This window comes from Artemia sp. Qi Xiang Cuo, chromosome 3 (assembly GCF_049724085.1).
Source record: "Artemia sp. Qi Xiang Cuo chromosome 3, ASM4972408v1, whole genome shotgun sequence".
NCBI lineage: Eukaryota > Metazoa > Arthropoda > Branchiopoda > Anostraca > Artemiidae > Artemia > Artemia sp. Qi Xiang Cuo.
The window spans coordinates 86,347,459-86,368,298 of record NC_142796.1 but is presented as its reverse complement, the minus strand read 5'-3'; the positions used below and the strand labels follow the sequence as shown (position 1 = coordinate 86,368,298).

Sequence of the window (20,840 nt, the reverse complement as noted above, 5' to 3'; positions counted from 1 at the left end):
AATGGCAAGTAATTTATACAATTAGTTTTATATTAAATATTTATACAATTGTCATCATTTAATACAGTTTTTAAATGTCATCATTTAATACAATTGTCATCATATAATTTCAGTTAATACAGTGTGTCTTAAATCTACCCACAAAAGCTGTAAAATCGACAGAATGGCAAGTAATTTATACAATTAGTTTTATATTAAGTATTTATACAATTGTCATCATTGTCAGTATTTATACAATAAATATATTAAGTATTTATACAATTGTCAGTATTTATACAATTAATATATTAAGTATTTATACAATTGTCAGTATTTATACAATAAATATATTAAGTATTTATACAATTGTCATCATTGTCAGTATTTATACAATTAATATATTAAGTATTTATACAATTGTCATCATTGTCAGTATTTATACAATTAATATATTAAGTATTTATACAATTGTCATCATTGTCAGTATTTATACAATTGTCAGTATTTATACAATTAATATATTAAGTATTTATACAATTGTCATCATTGTCAGTATTTATACAATTGTCAGTATTTATACAATTAATATATTAAGTATTTATACAATTGTCATCATTGTCAGTATTTATACAATTGTCAGTACTTATACAATTAATATATTAAGTATTTATACAATTGTCATCATTGTCAGTATTTATACAATTAATATATTAAGTATTTATACAATTGTCATCATTGTCAGTATTTATACAATTAATATATTAAGTATTTATACAATTGTCATCCCCCCTCCCATACTCTAAAATTGTATATTCTGTGGATTAAAAGGTAGAAACACATAAAAACAAATACAAAAAGGGAACATAAAAAGTCTGTCAAAAATGAGTTAGGCATCGATTCCACTAAAATTAGACATGCCCGATCGATTAACTTAATCAGAATGCTTTTCCTTTGTTTGCTCGTTTGCTTTGTTTGCTTGTTTCCTTTGTTGCTCGTATCCTTTTTTGTTTTCGAGACTTCCTCAATTTCATAATCCACTCCAAAGAAGTATAACTAAATTTCGACCAATTTTACAGGCCAAAAACTGTTTAGCGCATGAAACTTCCACAGCCACAAAGATTGTCATATAAGGCCCACCTTGAGATGAACAGAAGGCATGACTGGAGTTCAAGAGGGACATGGAGATATATTTTCCTAAAACTTATGGAGATATATTCTCCTTTTTGCTTTTCCTTAACATTTTAGAATGTCCCTATTACCACAACTCAACTGTTTTTGAGAGCTTACTTTGAAGGAATTCCAGCTTTAATGTAATATCAGGGACAAGCAATATTTTAACAAGAACCCGGTTTATCGTCCAAGATGGAAGAAACCACAGAAATTAAATATTTTTTAAATAAATAATCTGGATGCTTTTAGAATTCTTTAAGAAGGGGAAAAAATTCCTGAAGCCAAAAGAATTGAATGATCACAGAAAGTTGACAGGAGTTTGGCCAGCGCACGTCTGTTAAAACTTCCCTCAATTAGTGAACAATTTTATTAGTAATTTTAACAATAAATTGCTTCGATGGCAACTATAAATTAGAAATAATTAATTAGAATTAGTTAACAATTCTGTTTAAACAATTTTTGTTTTAATTACTTTATAAATTTAAAATAATTACAGATTATAAAAAAAAGCAATTTAATATCACATAAGAAGAAATTAGCATTCGGAATTGGTTGACTCACTATTCTCGAAATCTATAGCTTACGTTTAATAACCTCCTTTTAAGACTGAGGGGGGGGGGGGCAGCTATCCACCATGCCCAGGCCTAGAACCGAAACTAGCGCATGCTTGAAATACTTAATAATGTGAATTGAATGTGATAATTAGTTTCAAATTATTGCAAAGGAAGTCAAACATACCTTTGTCAATGTCTTCAGGCAAGCCCTCGGGCATAGGTACAGCTCTCATAAATAGACGATTATGCTTGTTTGGAGACTTACTCAAGCACATTTGATTACTTTCCTCAGCCACTGTCTCTCTATAGGACACAACTGGGTCGGATTTCTTAATAGGAATGCAGGCGTGATCTTCTTCTAAATCTTTTAAACAAATTTCCAGATGGAGCTCACCAGCACCTAAAATTGAAGAAAAGCGATTAGACAAAGATAGTAGAAGAAGAAGAACAAGTGAACAGACAAATTCAACTATCAGACATCCAGCAAAGATGTCACCATGTCTCCCTGAACAACGTGGAGGGTTCTCCCATTTCTGGGTCCACGCTGGTTACAGGGATATGACATGCTGAAAAAATTCATCATTCAATAATAAATTTATCTATGAACGCACTGAAACGCCAGATGGCATTGGCAATTTATTCATTGACAAAAGCGCCAGTTTCCACTCTAATTGCTACCGACACTAATTGATATGACTCAAAAGTCTTTTGCCTCCCTCCTAACGATGTTTTCCACGCCCATAATAACATATTACACACCACATATTCAAGATATTTATACTCTTCCATTCATATAGTTAATTTATCGGAACATAAGGCAGCATTATTTATTACCTAAACCATTTTTGGAATACCACCCAAAGCTATCCCACCAGCCCCCGTTTTGGCTTTAGACCATCTACATGACAATGAAGAGATAGAATACAATTGAATAGTGAACTTTTCTACTAACAAACCGAGATTTTTGGAACCGCGCAACAGCAGCATTTATAAACCTGGCAACAATACAGCAAAAGCCAAAAACTAAACTCAAAATCAAATTTTTTTATAACGTAGTTGTCGATTTAAATATGTAGATTATGAACTAACAACCACAATTATCAGTAAAAAGGTTTCCGGTTACAATCTAATTTGTCATCGCAAAGAGCTTAAGATGTTATTTCTAAATCATTTATAAATTATCATTTCCCACTTGTCCTTGAACAGTAAGTCTTTATTTTCCTGTATGGGTGATTGGTTGCAGAATGCTCCAAATTAAATCTCTCAAATTTTAATTGCTAATTTCAACTTACCCGCAATAATATGCTCTCCTGACTCTTCCATAATACACTGCACCATAGGATCTGATTTGGCTAAACGTTTAAGTCCTTCCACGAGTTTTGGCAAATCGCCTGGATTCTTCGGCTCAACAGCCACACGCACGACTGGAGATACGCTAAATTTCATCACTCTCATGTTATGTGCATCCTTGAACGTGGTAATCGTTCCTGTTTTGACCAAAAACTGGTCAACACCAACCAAACCACAAATGTTACCTAAAAACAACACTAGGATTATTTCCCATTTATACAATAAGTACATTGAACGAAAACCATTCTACACATTTCAGCCAATGTAATTTTCTATCACTGTTTTATAAGTACAGGTCTGTGTATTATCATCATAATAACATATGAATTCATCGTTTTTAAAAATCTTTCGAAAACTGAGCGTTCACTGGAACTAAGTGAGCGGACCGTTATGCAATCTCAGTTCTTCAAGTGCCTCGACATCTACTCTAAGAAAATGCGTTCTTTCAGAGCCAAGTTGTTGCGTGTGCTCAAAATAAAATAAGAGCGGGTTATAGCAAAGCGATTAGTTGGATACAAATAATATTTTGCTTAGGTATGCAGTAGTCGTGCCCATCTTTATACTTCTGATCTTTGTGGGAGGTTATTTCTATTTCTCACTGGAGGAGGTTAGTTTTTACTTGATATGCCGCTGCATTCGTCCAATACATAGGCTTTTTGCGCGTTACAGGCTATTTGATCCGAGTATTAAACTATCTATTAATATTTAATAAAACACATTTAAGGTCCTCAACATACTCCAGGACAATCTTCTAATTCAGCTAATAAAAGTATATTTTGCTCATTGTCAGCTGGTGTATTAAGTTGTCGTTGCGTATTCTTTTCAATACTCCCCTTTTTCCATTTAGTAAGTGGACAAAAATAAGCAGATAGGTCTGTATATATATATATATATATATATATATATATATATATATATATATATATATATATATATATATATATATATATATATATATATATATATATATATATATATATATATATATATATATATATATATGTTGGGGTTCCACCCCTGTTTCTTTTCCTTTCAGATAAATGACCTGTTTTCGTTTTCTTAATTACATTTGCTTGCTAATTACGTTGCTAAGTTAGAGGTGTCGCAATAGGTAGACTTTGAACCAAGTTCTATTTTTGTACTTCCTGGTTTGGGAGTCATTGAGAGATAAATCTAAGAGGTAGAATTGGGTTTGAATGGGGATGTAGCTGATTGGCTGGGCCAAGCGAAAGTCCACCCCTACGAACAGTGCTGTAAAGATTATTATTATTTTTTAGTCTGCGTTTAGACCCCGTTCGGGGAGATATGTTTATGTGGGATTATTGTGACCCTTTTGGAAGAAAACAAGTAAGGTCTTTTCTACAAACTGTGTACTAGTTTCCGTATCCCAGGCAGGGTAAGAATAGAGCTACGAGGTACCGTCATTATTATATTGACGGGGAGGTTTGTTACCTCCAAGGAGAGAGTGAAGAGATTTTCTAGCCGTAACCCAAGGCGGGTACATTTGGCTTTAGAAAGTGGCCATTTGACCACTTGATCGCGTTATCATACCCTGGGACAGAGTATACTGTAAATCGGGTAGTACCAAACCCGATATTTGCAGAATCGGTGTGGTAGACACGGGTATAGCATTATAATTTGGGGCCGGGGTTTCCCCTCCAATAAGTGGTGACACCCGTATATTACCACGCCACTGGTGTTGTGGCCTACCGGTATAACACTGGTGGCTAAACTCCACGAACATTGGTAGCAGCAAGTGGACCGTTGGAGTAAGCGCGGGAATCCCACTAACATTTGGGCCGACAAGGGCTTCCCCCTTCGAGTAAGTGGCATGGCAACTTTTTGCGCCATTTTTGCATCAATAAGTGGCGACATCCGTACTTACACCCCAATAAGTGGTGCCAGCGGTATAAATCAACCCAATAAGTGATGCCAGTGGTATAAGTACACCCCAATAAGTGGTGGCAGCAAGAAACGGAGCTATCAACAGCACTGATAGTAAAAGAATTTCGCGTTTTAGAAAAGATTAGTTAATTTATCCTACATAGTGAGAGTAGACTATTGTGGTGACATATACAGAGAAAATAAAGAAATACGGAATCAATTAAAAGAATTATAAAGATCTATTATTGGCTGTGCCTTGTGAGATCATAATTGCAAAATTTACGAATCAATATATGGCGCAACTAATTAGTATTCAAAAATATAAGGCTAAAATTGCTGCGTGTCAAAACAATTTTTCGCGAGAGACCGGAAGTTAAATGGATAAAAGAATTTTCATTTAGACTGAAGAGGTAATTTGAAGTTAACGAAATTCTGAAATTATGTCGGACAGAGATGAGATTAACTCAATATCGAGAAGGGCGAGTGAAGCCCATAGAAAAAGTAGGAAAATGGAAAGAAAGGCTAATATGGAGGCCTTAGAGAGAGAGTTCCGAGAATATAAGAAAAAAATGCAGGCTGAGAAAGATGAAATTAGAAAGAATAGAAAAAGAGGAAGAGAAGGCTAGAGTAGCCTATAAAGAAAGAGACAATACGTATATAGAACGAACGGATTCAGAAAATGAATTAAGAAGAAATAATCGCAGACGAAAACACAGTAGTCCGAGTAGTAGGAGCAGGGTTGAATCAAGATCCAGCCGGGGCTCGCGTAAAAATACCCAAATAGATGTGAAACAACAACTATTAAATTTCATGAAGAAAGAAAGAGATAAAGATAGACAAGAAAGAGAACGAAAGGAAGAGGCTGATAGGATAGCCAGAGAAAAAAAGGAAGAGACTGATAGGATAGCTAGAGAAAAAAAGGAAGAGGCTCATAGGATAGCCAGAGAAAAAAAGGAGGAGGCAGACAGAGAGGAAAGAAAATACATAATGGAAATGATTGCAAGGGGAAATTCCCAAGAGCCTCAGAAATGATCCACAATAAAGATAATGCAGGCACTAAATCTTCAACCAATGAAAGAAAATGAAGATATACATTTATACATATACAATTTTGAAAAAACGGCGGAATTAAGCGGGTTACCGAGAGAAAATTGGGTGACAAGAATACAGCCCCTCCTTAACTACAAAGCACAAATTGCATATAAAGCATTACCAATGGAGTACTCAAAAGATTTTGAGACTAAAACAAGCCATTTTTAAAAAGTTTCAACTCTCCCCCGAAAACTTTCAAAGGAGATTTAGAAGCGAAAGAAAACGAGACAACGAAACTTATAAAGAATTCGGGTACAAATTGAAAGATGTGTTTAAAATGGCTAGAGTTAGAAAACTATAGAATGTTAGAAGACCCGGAAGAAATAAAAGAAAAGATAAAGAAAATAACAGATAAAACAGTAATGGAACAATTTTTAGAAAATACCCACAGAGAATTGAAAATATATTTGAAAGAGAAGAACCAAAAAACAAGCGAAAAAACAAGCGAATGGCGGAAATGGCAAATAGGTGGACCGAAATAAGAGAGGAAGTTGAGAAGACAGACATATTTCAATATAAAGAGTATAACAAAAATAGGCACTATAACACAGCGCAAGTAGAATTAACTTGCTATAACTGTATTACCACAGGGCATTTTGCAAGAAACTGCCCCAGTGAACATGACCAAAAACCAAATAAAACGGAAGCCTGGGCCATGACCCATAATAAGAAAGAAAATTACGCATTTGCAGAATCACATAAAATATACGGAAAGTTGAACGGAGAATTAGTCGAAATGGCAATTGATTCCTGCAATGACCAAACTTATGTGCGAACTGGCCTAATTAATAGAACGGAGATAGACCATAAAAATAAGATTACAACATTATGTTATTATGGAGACAAGCATCCATGCCCGTCTGCTTGGGTAAGAATAGAAATTGCAAAGAAGGACGGTACGGTCCAGAGAAAAACGAAAAAAGTAGGCTTAGTACCTACGCTAGCAGTGGATGTTTTAGTAGGAGGAGACTTTGGAGGTATCGAAAATCTCCTATCGTTAAAAGCGATTTCTTTAGCAGTGGGAAAATTACAAAATTACACTATGACGGGAGAATATGCTACTTCATTGACAAGGCGGGGAGGTGGACCGGCCCATAAAACAAATTGGGAGGCTACGCCGCCCTGTCGGAAAAATGAAAAACCTGATACTCGTGTTCAAAATGTTGATAATCCACAAAAATGGGATGCGGAAGTAAACAGACCACATAATATTGAAAATAAGACGCGCAAAAATTATTTTTCTGGAAAATTTCCAGAAGACGGAAAAATTGAGAACACCTTTAACGAGTGCGAGACGCCGAAAAAAATTTGCCAAAATGAAACACTGATACTACCAGAGAATGAGGAGACGAAATTTATTGTACGCGCTTTTCCTCGGAAAGTTCGAGAAATTTTAGTAGAATATGAAAAACCAAATGTCAGAGTTCAATTCCCATTTGATAACGAACTATTTGAATAAAGAAGACTAAAGGAGAGAAAAGAAATATTAAACGTAGCTACAATGAAGTAATGCAGTCAAAGATGGTGGACACTGGAGTCCAAATTAGATATAACGATGATTTATTATTTTGCGCGAATAACAAAATTGAGAAAAGTAGAGATTAAAAGAGGAATGCAAAAAAGAGACAAAATTTGGAGATTCAGCCTGCAGCGGCTAAAAATAAAAAAATGTTGGATGGTCTGTGCCTTGAAAACATAGATAATAGGGAGAAAACTAAAACGTTGGATGGGCTGTGCCTTGAAAACATAAATAATAAGGGGGAAAAAGAGGTCAAAGACCCATGGGGAATAAAACAAGATAGTTAAAAAATAGAGATGAAGGACCTACAAAGGGTTGGGGGAAAGTTGGGAGATATGGAATGTCGAGTCGGATTGGAAAAATTTGGGAGGGAATCTGATATTGGTCTGATCAACTCAAAAGAGGGTTTGTTCCTTTTTGAGGGGGAGGAATCCCTTGGGGAATATCCCCTCCGGGAAGACGTGAGAGATAGCCCTTTTTCTCAATTCACAACTGGCGGACAAGTTGTGATCCCTTTACCGAGATTTTGCCTCTCTGATCTGGAGTCTTTGGGGGATACTCTTCCCCGATATTGCAGAACCCGATATTTGCAGAACCGGTGTGGTAGACACGGGCATAGCATTTTAATTTGGGGCCGGGGTTTCCCCTCCAATAAGTGGTGACACCCGTATATTACCACGCCACTGGTGTTGTGGCCTACCGGTATAACACTGGTGGCTAAACTCCACGAACATAGGTAGCAGCAAGTGGACCGTTGGAGTAAGCGCGGGAATCCCACTAACATTTGGGCTGACAAGGGCTTCCCCCTTCGAGTAAGTGGCATGGCAACCTTTTTGCGCCATTTTTGCATCAATAAGTGGCGACACCCGTACTTACACCCCAATAAGTGGTGCCAGCGGTATAAATAAACACCCAATAAGTGATGCCAGCGGTATAAATACACCCCAATAAGTGGTGGCAGCAAGAAACGGAGCTATCAACAGCACTGATAGTAAAAGAATTTCGCGTTTTCGAAGAGACTAGTTGAGTTAGCCTACATAGTGATAGTAGCGGTATAAATAAATACCCAACAAGTAGTGCCAGCGGTAAAAATACACCCCAATAATATATATATATATATATATATATATATATATATATATATATATATATATATATATATATATATATATATATATATATGTTCGTGGTATTTAGCCACAAGTGATATACCGGTAGGCCACAACACCACTTGCGTGGTAATATACGGGTGTCACCACTTATTGGAGGAGAAAGCTCTGGCCCCAAATTATACTGTGATGCCATGTCTATCACACCGGTTCTGCAAATATCGGGTTTGGTACTACCCGATTTACAGTATACCCTGTCCCAGGGTATGATAACGCGATCAAGTGGTCAAATGGCCACTTTCTAAAGCCAAATGTACCCGCCTTGGGTTATCTCTAACTCTCTCTTTGGAGGTAACAAACCTCCTTGTCAATATAATGACGGTACCTCGTAGCTCTATTCCTACCCTGCCTGGGTTACGGAAACTAGTACACAGTTTGTAGAAAATACCTTACTTGTATTCTTCCAAAAAGATCACAATAATACCACATAAATATATCTCCCCGAACGGGGTCTAAACGCAGACTAAATCAAAATAATATTTTGTAAACAACTGTTCTTATGGGTGGACCTTCACTTGGCCCAACCAATCATCTCCATCCCCATTCAAACCGAATTCTACTCTCTTAGCTTTATCTTTCAATGACTCCAAACCAGGAAGTACAAAAATAGAACTTACTTCAAAGCTTACTTATTGCGACGCCACTAACTTAGCAACGAGAATTTAACCTGTCTTTTGAAATTATACGTACTATGAGCAAATGTAATTAAGAAAACGAAAATAGGTCATTTATCTGAAAGGAAAAGAAACAGGGGTGGACCCTCAATAATATATATATATATATATATATATATATATATATATATATATATATATATATATATATATATATATATATATATATATACTTATTTTAACTTAAATTATTAAAATCACAACAGAATTCGTTCTGCATGCTGTTGGAACCCACTTCCAGTGTTGTCATTTTATTCGTTAAAGTCTTTTGGTTATTATGCAACATTTTCCAACTTTTGTTACTAATGCAAGTTTTAAAATTTTTGTCAAGTCTTTTCAATACTTTTTTCGCCCGTTAATGCGTCTTTACACAGAGAAACGGTCCCGAAATATATAATTTTGTTCTTTTTGTTGGAAAACTTTGTAACCTTTATTTTATTCTACTTTCGTAGCATCTAATTATTTCTTCTTTCTTTGAAGAAGGGTCCAGAAATACCTGAAAGCTGACTGTTTTCAAACTCGAAATAAAATATTTGTCCCCTTTTTAGATTTCAAATTTATACCAATATTTAGTAGAGGGATTTTTCAAATATCTGGACATAAGAGTGGATGAGTGGGGAGTCGCTGCGAGCTGTTTATAAATATAGCGACTATATAAAAAAATATATGCAAGATTAAAGCAAGATTAAATTCCTCAGCGAAATCGCACTCCAGTTTTTACACAAAATTTCCTAAATCTTTCCTTCCTCAGGATAATTCAGGGAAGTAACCTTAAATTTTAAGACTACGAAGCTGGATCAATGGTATTTAAATTAAATTATTTATTTAGCCTATGCTGCAGAAGCCTCTTGGTTAGTAATCTAATTACTCTAATAACCTCACATTTAAGGTTTTAATAAATTGATCTTAATAAAAGCATTTAAAAATGTAACAATGCAAATTATAAGTGGTCTCTATATAAAAAGTTTTGAAATTGACCACTAGAGTAGGAACTGACAAAATAGCGGTGTAGATATGCGAAATTGTAATGCCCCTTCTTTACTTTAAAATAGGATATGCGATTGGGGCAAAAAGTATCTATATGTCAGTTTTGCGTTAACGGGATTCTCTCTCTGAACAAATTTGTATGACCTCTGAATTTTTGGATCGTTTTGGAAATTTTGGGAAAAAAGGTTCACGGTTGTAGCTGTTTTGAATATGAAAACGGAAGCTAAAACGTGATCCTAATCAATCAGACATTCAAGAATGACTTGGGTTCTTGGGATAGCGTCTGCCAACCTGGACATTATTGGATACAAATATAATAAAGTAAGCTAGTATAGATTTCGGAAATATAACTTATATATTTGAAATCAGCATTAAAATCTGATTCTTTTGATGTATCTATTGGTATCAAAATTCCAATTTTCTACAGTGAAGGATTGAAATTTGCCATGCTTGTTGACTTGGGTCTTGTGTCATGCGTAAAAAATTTTGAACCCAAAACTGAAAAACTCGGATTAGCACAATAATTCACGCGTTTCGGTATTGAAGAATATCATAATGTAGAAAATGGAAATCTAACTTTAAAATATATTTAAAAGGTGGGATTATTTACATCATAGTTAAAACACCTTTTAGAACTTGGTCGTTAATAGCAAAGAAATTGGTCATCTTGTGTTCAAAATCCCCTTTTCGCGTCCCAACCTTTCTGCCCTAAAATATTTAGCAAAGTAAAAAAGAACAATGTAGAAGAATTTTTTTCCAACTTTTTCCTGCCACCCAAAATAGCAACTACTTTGGACCACTACTTTATATCACCAACGGTTGGCAACACTACTTAGTACACCAATAAATATGAAACTTGCTGCTACAAAACGATAAACCTGGAATAGAACTGCCCCCCCCTAGACCTTCAAATTTACATTAGATATGGCTGAAAAAAAAACAGTTGATAAAACTCCATCACACTATCGACTGCCCCCCCCCTTAGACAATATGCTGCCTACGCCCATGGGCCATGGACTATATGCACCTATGATAATGGTGCATATGATAAGATGTATAAGATGATAAGATATTCATATGATAAGATGTATAAGATGATAAGATATTCATATGATAAGATGTATAAGATGATAAGATATTCATATGATAAGATGTAAGAGAATCGAATATGTTGCCACCAAGTGAGAAGACAAGGTATTTCAAAACAATGACGAAATTTTCCGACGAATGACGAAGATTCGACGAATGATGAAGTTTTCCTCGGAAAACTCGAAAATATGGAAAAGATGGTTGACAATCGAGTTAAAAAACTACTTAACTTTAAGCGGAAGCTCAAGCAAGAATTTAACCACGTAAGTGTGTATGATTTAAATTATTATTTGTATTTTATGATTATGCCTATAAACCGAGTGCTGTACCATTCTCTCCTTTAATGCATAAAAGTTATTGTACTATACCAAATCTCTCTACAACGTTAGTTTAGTCTCTCGGGTCCAAGATAATTAGTAGGCCAAATTCTAAGGACACGCTGCCGAAGTTTACTTACCTTAGGACCCTAATTATACCACCTATAAAGGGCGTAATAAGGTACAAACCACAACCTACGTTATACCAGCTGGTAACAGCTGGGAGGTAACTATAGCCTTACTTTACCAAAGCTTAAACTCACTTTACTACATTACAAAAACAAAACAAATGTTCACTTCCCTATTCAGGCCAACCCTATTTAAGAGGAAAGACCGAAACTTAAAAAGTGAAATTATGCTATACCATCGCTGTCAACCCGTGATTCATAAGAATTCAAAGGCTAATTTGCAATGGACGCTCCCTATAAAAAAACAATAGATAATGTGGAGGACGTGGTGGGAGGGGGTGGGGTCTCAAACTCGACGAAAATGAATTTACATGCAACTAATTCTATATTTCTTCTCAGGGGATCTTTTGGATCTACCTCACGCAAGGAAGAAAAAAGACCACTCACCATCCTCCCCTAGTTTGGCAGCTCATGATCAAAAATACCCCGCATGTCAACTAGCATGAACTTATTTTAAAAAATATTCTCACAAATGACCCAGTGGGCTCGGCGATAACCATAGGGATGAAACTTGCCATGCAACACCATAGAGGAGGCTTGAGGCGAGGAGAGCATAAAATACGTTCTTCATTGCCCCCACTCAAACCCCTTCATTCCGCTGTTTGGTACAACACTGAGCTTTAGTGCTCTATGTCAAATAGTCCACCCCTTAATACCTCTAAAAAAATATTAAGAAAGAACCAGAAGAAGCAAGGTGGTTGCTAATATAAAAAGTAAACCCAGCTGTGATACAATAAAACCTTTACTGAAATTTCATTTGATTTAAATTCAAGTTATTTATAGTTTTATGGAATACACTATATGGAATAAAATTATGGACTAAATTATGGAATACAAAAAAGAAATTATCTAAGAATCGAATGAAGTTCGAACATAAAAAGTAAACCCAGTTAGGATACTATAAATTGTTAATGCAATAAAACCTTCACCGAAATCTCATTATATATTAACGAGTTATTTATAATTGTAGTGACTAAATTATTTGTTAACCTCCCTATTCAGGCCAACCCTATTTAAGAGGAAAGACCAAGCTGAAAAAGTAAAAATACGTTATACCATTGCTGTCAAAACCCGTGATTCATAAGGATTCACAAGCTTATTTGCAATGAATAAACAATCTATATATAAATATATATAGATATTTCTGTCATATATACATTACTAGAGTTCATCCGATCACCAAGAAACCTTGGGAAGCTGTTGAGTATACTCTTGGGTGACTTTAGGTATAAAGTTATGTAAGACCCCCCCCCCCCCAAGGCCCTCTTAATACTCTTCGCACAAACTGAAATACGAGACTCTGATTACATATACTTGACAGTACTTTCCAGTCACATTATTCACACTTTCCTGATATCATATATCCATGAATGTCTGAAGGCTAAGTTAATAATCCTAACCTAATTTTTCGTATAATTTTATTTAAAAACCCGAACGTTGCTTCACATATTGGGAAAATTTCGAAGGGGAAATTGTTGGAGGGAAATTTCCAAGAAGAATTTTACCTTGGGAAAGGGGAGGATTTTCCTTGACAGGGGGGGGGGGGGCAACAACCAGAATCCCTTATATATACGAAGGGGACAAAGAGGAGTGTTAAAATTTCCTTTAGCCACCTCTGATTAGATCTTATTACTAGAACAGGAAAGGATTGTTTTAGTTAACTTCAAAACGAGCCCTCAAATTAAACACATCGTAAAACAACCAAAGAAAACAACGAATCTATGTTCCGTGGGAAGAAAAAGAAGGAAGAATCAAACTAATATACTACAAGACGTCCTTGGTGTTTAGAAAGAAAGAATCTAAACCATAACCACTTGGAAAAAACGATAGAATATAAAACGAAAAGACTAAAGGAAAAAATCAAACCAATACAAACTATAGCTAGTCCATGAAGAAAGGAATGAAGCTTTGTCTAAATCTTTATTGTTTAAATCCTTTCTTTCTCCACGTGAAGACACCATGTTGTAAACAGGCAGAATATTCGTTTGATTGTCTCTTATTACGCTTGGTCTCAAGGCCAAAGTTTGACTGTTAGGTCAATTCGGCTTCAGATATGTTACATCGCAAAAAGTTATGCAAAAACTGCCTTCGCATGTATAAATACAAATATACCTCAGATAGGATTTGTTATTGTGAAAAGTATAATTACCGCATGGAACATCCTCAATTGCCTCCACGTATCTGCCCATCATCAAAATTGTCCTTTGAATAGTCTTTTCATACAAGTCTTCTTTTTTTCCTGGGGTGTAGTTGGGTCCCATAATCCTCACCTTCTGCCCGGTGGCAACCCTTCCAGAGAAAACACGACCAAAAGCATAAAAGCGGCCTTTGTCAGATGTCGGTACCATCTTTGACACGTACATCATCAATGGGCCTTCAGCGTCACAATTCTAAAAGATAAATGTTGCAGATAAAATATTAAGAAAAAAAAAAAAAAAAAAAAAAAAAAAAAAAAAAAAAATCTAATACTCCTTAAAATCTATTAGTCCAGTAAATCTACGGAAAAAATCGACGATCTGGGACAAAATTGCAATATAAAGGATTTTTATGTCGCTTTGTAGAGAAAAAAATTCTGTACAACATACCAAAAGTCCTCAAGAATCCCCTTGTCGGAACAGGGTGAAAACGGGGGGCAAGGGAAAAATCCAGGAGAAAACTCGAAAATCTACGACCGGTAGTTTTTGATAATGAGAATGGTGTTCTGGATGCTCTTGGGTCCAAATAGATCGAATATGTGTTTTTTATTGCTGTGTAATAAGTTGTTCCCCCGTTTCCCCACTTACAGGTGGAAAGAGGGGGTAAATAACGAGCCTGTACAGTAGTCTGCAAGACTTGTTTTCTGGGGTCTCCCAGTATGAGAAGAATGAATATGTCACTTTGATCGCTCTGTCATTAGCCTTTCTCCCCATTTTCCAGCTACTAGGGAAAAAAAGGGGAAATCAAGATATCCTCTAAAGGGAAAAGATAGTCAGACGGCTATACATAATTTGGAAAGGAGACAAGGTCTATCAACTCGGTTTTAAAACCCTCTAACACAGTTTTGACGAGAGTTTAATATCCTATTCCCTGGTGCATCTCTTTTCCTGTTTGCTGGAGATTCACTACCTACTGGTAGGTTCAATCCACAGTTTATAGAATTAGCAGTATGATCATTCCCTATCTCACCCATTATAAAAACCCGGACCAAGGTGCGAGTGCTCCAGAGAACGTTTTTGCAGATATAAACATAAGCGGCATCAGATCTTTCCACGGGTAGACAAGTCAGATTTCTCTTGGACGCGAAACTTGGCTTCAACGTTGGAAGACTAATTTTGAAGACACTAATTTTAAATTAATTTATTCCAATACATACATGAAAATCGGTAATTAGTAGTGCAATGTTATTATTAGATGTTTTTAGGAATTAAAAATAGGTTTCGAAGTCTCAAGTTGGTTTCAAAGGCATTTTGAGAAAGTTTCTGTCAAAATACGTGTTCCAGGGTAATTGGACCGCTGATGGCAGATCAAATGAGAGGAGCTGTTTGTACGCGCCGATATATATATATATATATATATATATATATATATATATATATATATATATATATATATATATATATATATATATATATATATATATATATATATATATATAAAATTAGTTCAGATGTTTATAGGAATTACAAGTAGGTTTCGAAGTCTCGAGTTGGTTTCAAAGGCATTTTGAGAAAGTTTCTGCCAAAATACGTGTTCCAGGGTAATTGGACCGCTGATGGCAGATCAAATGAGAGGAGCTGTTTTTACGCGCCGATATATATATATATATATATATATATATATATATATATATATATATATATATATATATATATATATACACTACGAAAAATTTACAAAAAAAAGTTTTTTTTAAAGAAAAGTAAAGGCCATATTAAACTTAAGATCAGTAGAAATAAAAATTTTTGAAAGTTCCCTAAGAATTTTACGAAAAACAATTTTACGAAAAACAGACGTTTGGTATTTTCTTGGATAGGGCTATTATGGCAACTTTTACCACAGCAACCAATAATTAGAACCCAAGTCCTAAAATTGGTCTCAATCAGAAGCCCTTATCGCTATCTAAATACAATAAGCGCAAAAATTTTCAAACAGAGATGTTTATTCTTTAAAGTTCAGGAAAGGTCTGCCCATTTCATACGAAAACATTGATTGAAAACGAAAGTAGTCTTATCTAGAAAATAAATATCGTAGAAAATAAACATCACGACGTGAAAAAATAAAAAGATAAACCATCCAGTGGCGGATCCAGAGGGGTCCACTGTATGTAAATAATAGATTAAGTCATAATTTGTATATAAATTAAGTCATACCTGTGAGATGGGACACTTGCAAACCACTTGGCTGGCTCACCAAGTTTTTTTTCTGCTTTTTCGCAATTACGAATAATGCACTTTGTAACCATTTCTCATTGATTGACGAAAACACACTAACCCGCTAATGCAGAAATAAGTGAGAGGAGCTTTTTGTTCGCACCGAGAATGAAGACCAGAAATGATCTGCGATAAACTTACTGGATAATTCTATAAACTGTGGTTCAATCGGTCAAGCAATAATGCAGGCTTGCCGTCCCCAATCTTTGCTCGCTCCTTTACAAGTATACCTTGGAGTCCAGCAACACCAGCAATCTGGTTCACATTTTCTCATCGACCAGCTGAATAGGCTAGGTTCTTCTACTTCCTACTCTGAAGTGCTTCGATTCGAGCGTTCTGCCGCAGTAACTCACGGTACAGAATTTCCAGGAATGACTTCTAAAATTTTTATCCAGTTCATTGGCGACAATGTCGACCACAACATTTGCACTATCGATGGAAAAGGTACTTTTCAAGGAATAGGCATGCTAGCTGCTGCCACTCCAAGGCTAACCAAATTTCCAATTATATTCCCAAAAGCAATTGTGAATCTTGAAATACTCCAGCAGGTTGGACAAGTGCCTTTCTTCTTCTATAGCAGAAGCAAACAGGAGAATAGTCTTTTGTACAAACCCATCCCAACCATCACCTTCGACGACAAGATCGATGGCATTGACCTATTTTAGCATGCAAGCTGGATAAACGAAACGAAACGGTTCGAATGGAGTGGATGCCAGCAATTCACCATGGGTCATACAAAGGCGCTTCGTCGATTGTTTTTCTGCCTATGATCGACTATAATCCCTCCTATCTATCTTCTGTATACACGACCTTACGTTTCATCTCCGATAAAGCACGCCAGCACGGATACACCATTAAGCATATCCTTAGCGGTAAGGCTGTTTCAAGAGCAATGAGAGCGCTCGAGGTAATAGATTCAGCATTGCAGATCATTTTCTTTTGCAAATCGTATGGTTTCAACTGCACAGACGACATAGGCGCGAGTCATCCAGACTTTGCAGAAGCTTCGGCAATATGTATAGCTCTGCTGAACGAGGAAGTAACCCTTGAAGACACATCCAACGCAGACGTAGTGCGTAGAATCCAAAGCCGAATGATGGAGTTTCAAGACGTGCTGCAGAACAACAGGACTGCAAAAATATGGCTTCAGCATTCAGAAATGTTCGGATTGCTTAAGAAGGCCATCAGGGAAGAACGGATCAGAAACTGGGTACAGTATCTTCAAACACTCTGAGATGCTCCCTTACTTTGCAGCTGCAGGCCACAACCTGTATACGAAATCGGTGAGAATATTTCTTCAGTAAATGGAAGAGCTGAAAGAAAGTAACCAGAAGCTGTATAGAGACGTCGCGGATTGGATGTTTGTCAAACAGTTGGTGGTAACGAACTGTAAGTAAGGAGCGACCCGGCTCAATGGTAACCGAAACTGTAGAAAAGGGAATTTTGATACCAATAGATACATCAAAAGAATCACATTTTAATGCTGATTTCAAATATAGAAGTTTCATCAAGTTTAGTCTTACCTATCAAAAGTTACGCGCCTGAGAAAATTTGGCTGATTTTCGAAAAAAGGGGGAAAGACCCCCCAAAAGTTATAGAAACCTTAATGAAAATCACACCATCATATTCATCGTATCAGAGAACCCTACTGCAGAGGTTTCAAGTTCCTATCTACAAAAATGTGGAATTTTGCATTTTTTGCCAGAAGAAAGATCATGGATGCGGTTTATTTGGGGTTTTTTTCCAGGGGTGATCGTATCGACCTAGTGGTCCTAGAATATCGTGGGAGGGCTAATTCGAACAGAAATTATAAGTTCTAGTGCCCTTTTTAAGCGACCGAAAAAAACAGAGGGCAACTAGGCCCCCTCCCACGCTCATCGTTTTCCCAAAGTCATCCGATCAAAATTCTGAGATAGCCATTTTGTTCAGCATGGTCGAAAATATGATAACTATGTCTTTTAGAATGACTTAATCCACCGAAGTCCCCGGGGGGAGGGCTGAAAGTTATGAACATTACCCAATGTTAACATATAGTATTGGTTATTGGGAAGTATACAGACGTTTTCAGGGGGATTTTTTCTAGTAGTGGGGGGGGGGAGTGGGTCGGGGGTTATATGTGAGGATCTTTCCATGAAGGAAGTTTTCATGGGGGAAGGGACATTGCTATGAAGGGCGCAGGATTTCCCAGCATTATTTAAAAAAAGATCAGAAATTATATATATAAAAAAACAAGGTTTTCAACTGAAAGTAAGGAGCAACATCAAAACTTAAAACGACAGAAAACATTACGTATAGGATTGGGTTCACCCCCAAGTCAATACCTCGCTCTTTAAGCCAAAGATTATTTAGTACTTTCATAAGAGCTATTTATTCTAATTAACGGCATTTGTGATTAAGGGGCCAATCTTAAAGAATTGGAACAAAATTCGAACTTTAGCGTAAAGAGCAAGGTATTGACTAGGGGACAAACCCTCTAATATACGTATTAAAAATATAGGAATATAGAAGTTCGTTACGTAAGTTAATTCGTAAGTTACGTATATTTATTACCAATAAAAACCTTCGTAAATAAAATTAAACAGGTTTCGAGAAAGCCATTTAACCAAATAAGAGTAAAATTAATATTTAAATTTCGTTTTAATTATTCATGTACGGTGAGCCAAAATCAAAAACCTGCATTAATTCAAAAACGTTCAAAAATTAAATAAAAAAAACAAGCTTTTTAAACTGAAAGCAAGAAACAAACTTAAAACGAACAGAAATTATTCCGTATATGAAAGGGGCTGTCCCCTCCTCAACGCCAAGCTCTTTACGCTAAAGTTTGACTTTCTCACAACTCTTATTTTTTTTTAAACAATGAAAAACTTTTGCGTAAAGAGTGAGGCGTTGAGGGGACAGTCCCTTTCATATACGGAATAATTTCTGTTCGTTTTAAGTTTGAACGTCGTTCCTTACTTTCAGTTAAAAAAAACTTGTTTTTTTATTTAATCATTTTAAGAAGCGGTAGATTTTGGGCTGGGCTCTCTCCCGACTTAGTAATTGAGCAAGTACTGATGAGGTCGCTGAAAATAAGCACGGGGCTCACGAGAGGAAAAGAAATGAGTGAGACGCAAAGGTTGATCTGGACAATGTCAATGCCAGTGCAAGTTAACATTAATGAGGTTATGCTGTCACTCACCGGCGTTGAGTACGTGTCATCTGACCATCACGTTTCTGCAAGACCAGCTAGGATAGAAAGAGATAGAAAGGACGTAAAGGCTTTAGTGCTTTTATACGTAGTCCTGTCCGTGCGACAACTGCACTCAATTGCGCAATAGATCGAATGATATGACAGCTGCAAGGGATATCAACGCGGATGCAGCAAGGGCGATAGGAAGAGAAATTATGGAGTCAATGGACGACGCCGATCGCTACATATTCAAGCGCAAAAGCAAAGTGATTACGATTGCCTATGAAGGTAACACTTCCGAAGCTGACGTTGAAGACATGCAAATTGACGCAAGTCTTCTGTTCCGATGTGTTGCAGCAGCGGCAACAACAGTCTGAGGGGATATGGAAGAAACACTCAGATTCCAACTCTCCCACTATCCTACTGCCCTTTTCCAATCGTCAAGCCTGCCGCGACAGCCAGATAAAGTGGAGCTAGCGAAAGCTATTTGAAAATTAGCAAAGGCAGAACCTGTGAACGTCCTATCAAAAGAATCGGAAAAATAGGTGATTGATGGTGGATGGCCACTCCAGCATATTCCGTGGAAAACAGGAGACACTTTCGAATAGATTTGCAACCGATACGTTCTATCGTGACACAGAAGTATTCAAATACTTCCGTCGTCTTTGATGGTTACACTTCAAGTCCGTCTACCAAAGATATCACCTAGCTTTTACACTGAGTTTGAATCTGCAAAGGTAGGAGTACTTATTGCGGAATCCCAACAATAAGCAGAACCTTGTTCGAACTATTGATAGGAAGCTTGCCCAAGCTGGCCTCACTGTCCTTCATGCAGAGAGAGATGCGGAAGTTCTGATTGCATTATCTGGTGTTAATGCGACAAATGAAAGGGTAACCGTAGTAGTTGGAAACGACACTGATTTACTGATAATTCTCCTCCATCACCTACCTCCGGAAGCCAGGGATCCCTACGTCAAAACCAGTACCAATTCGAGAGCGCTTTCAACTAAATATTGGCACATCAACTTTATCAAAAGATTGCTGGAACAGGTTTGTCACTCTATTCTTTTTGACCACGCTTTTCTTGGTTGCGACACGACGCCCCGTTTGTTCGGCATAGGAAAGCAGGCTGTACTGCCATTCCCGAAAAGCCATCAAGAATTTAGGAATAAATGTAAAGTATTCCTTAATCCAAGCTCTACGAAGGAAGAAATCAGCAAGCAGGTGAAAATATTTTGCTGTTTCTACAAGGCTAAGAAAGGGGAGGGTCTCAGCAAAGCTAAGTACAGG

At 36.4% G+C, this 20,840-nt stretch overlaps 1 protein-coding gene across 1 annotated transcript in view; it reads right to left on the bottom strand.

Moving 5' to 3' along the window:
* eEF2 (eukaryotic translation elongation factor 2) overlaps positions 1 to 20,840 on the bottom strand; it is an 80,556-nt gene that overhangs the window by 20,112 nt on the left and 39,604 nt on the right. The window contains exons 6-8 of the mRNA XM_089086701.1: positions 14,122 to 14,362; positions 2,996 to 3,238; positions 1,888 to 2,103 (exon numbers count right to left, since the gene is read on the bottom strand). Coding sequence (XP_088942827.1) covers positions 1,888 to 2,103; positions 2,996 to 3,238; positions 14,122 to 14,362 — 700 coding nt within the window. The remainder of the gene's footprint in view (positions 1 to 1,887; positions 2,104 to 2,995; positions 3,239 to 14,121; positions 14,363 to 20,840) is intronic.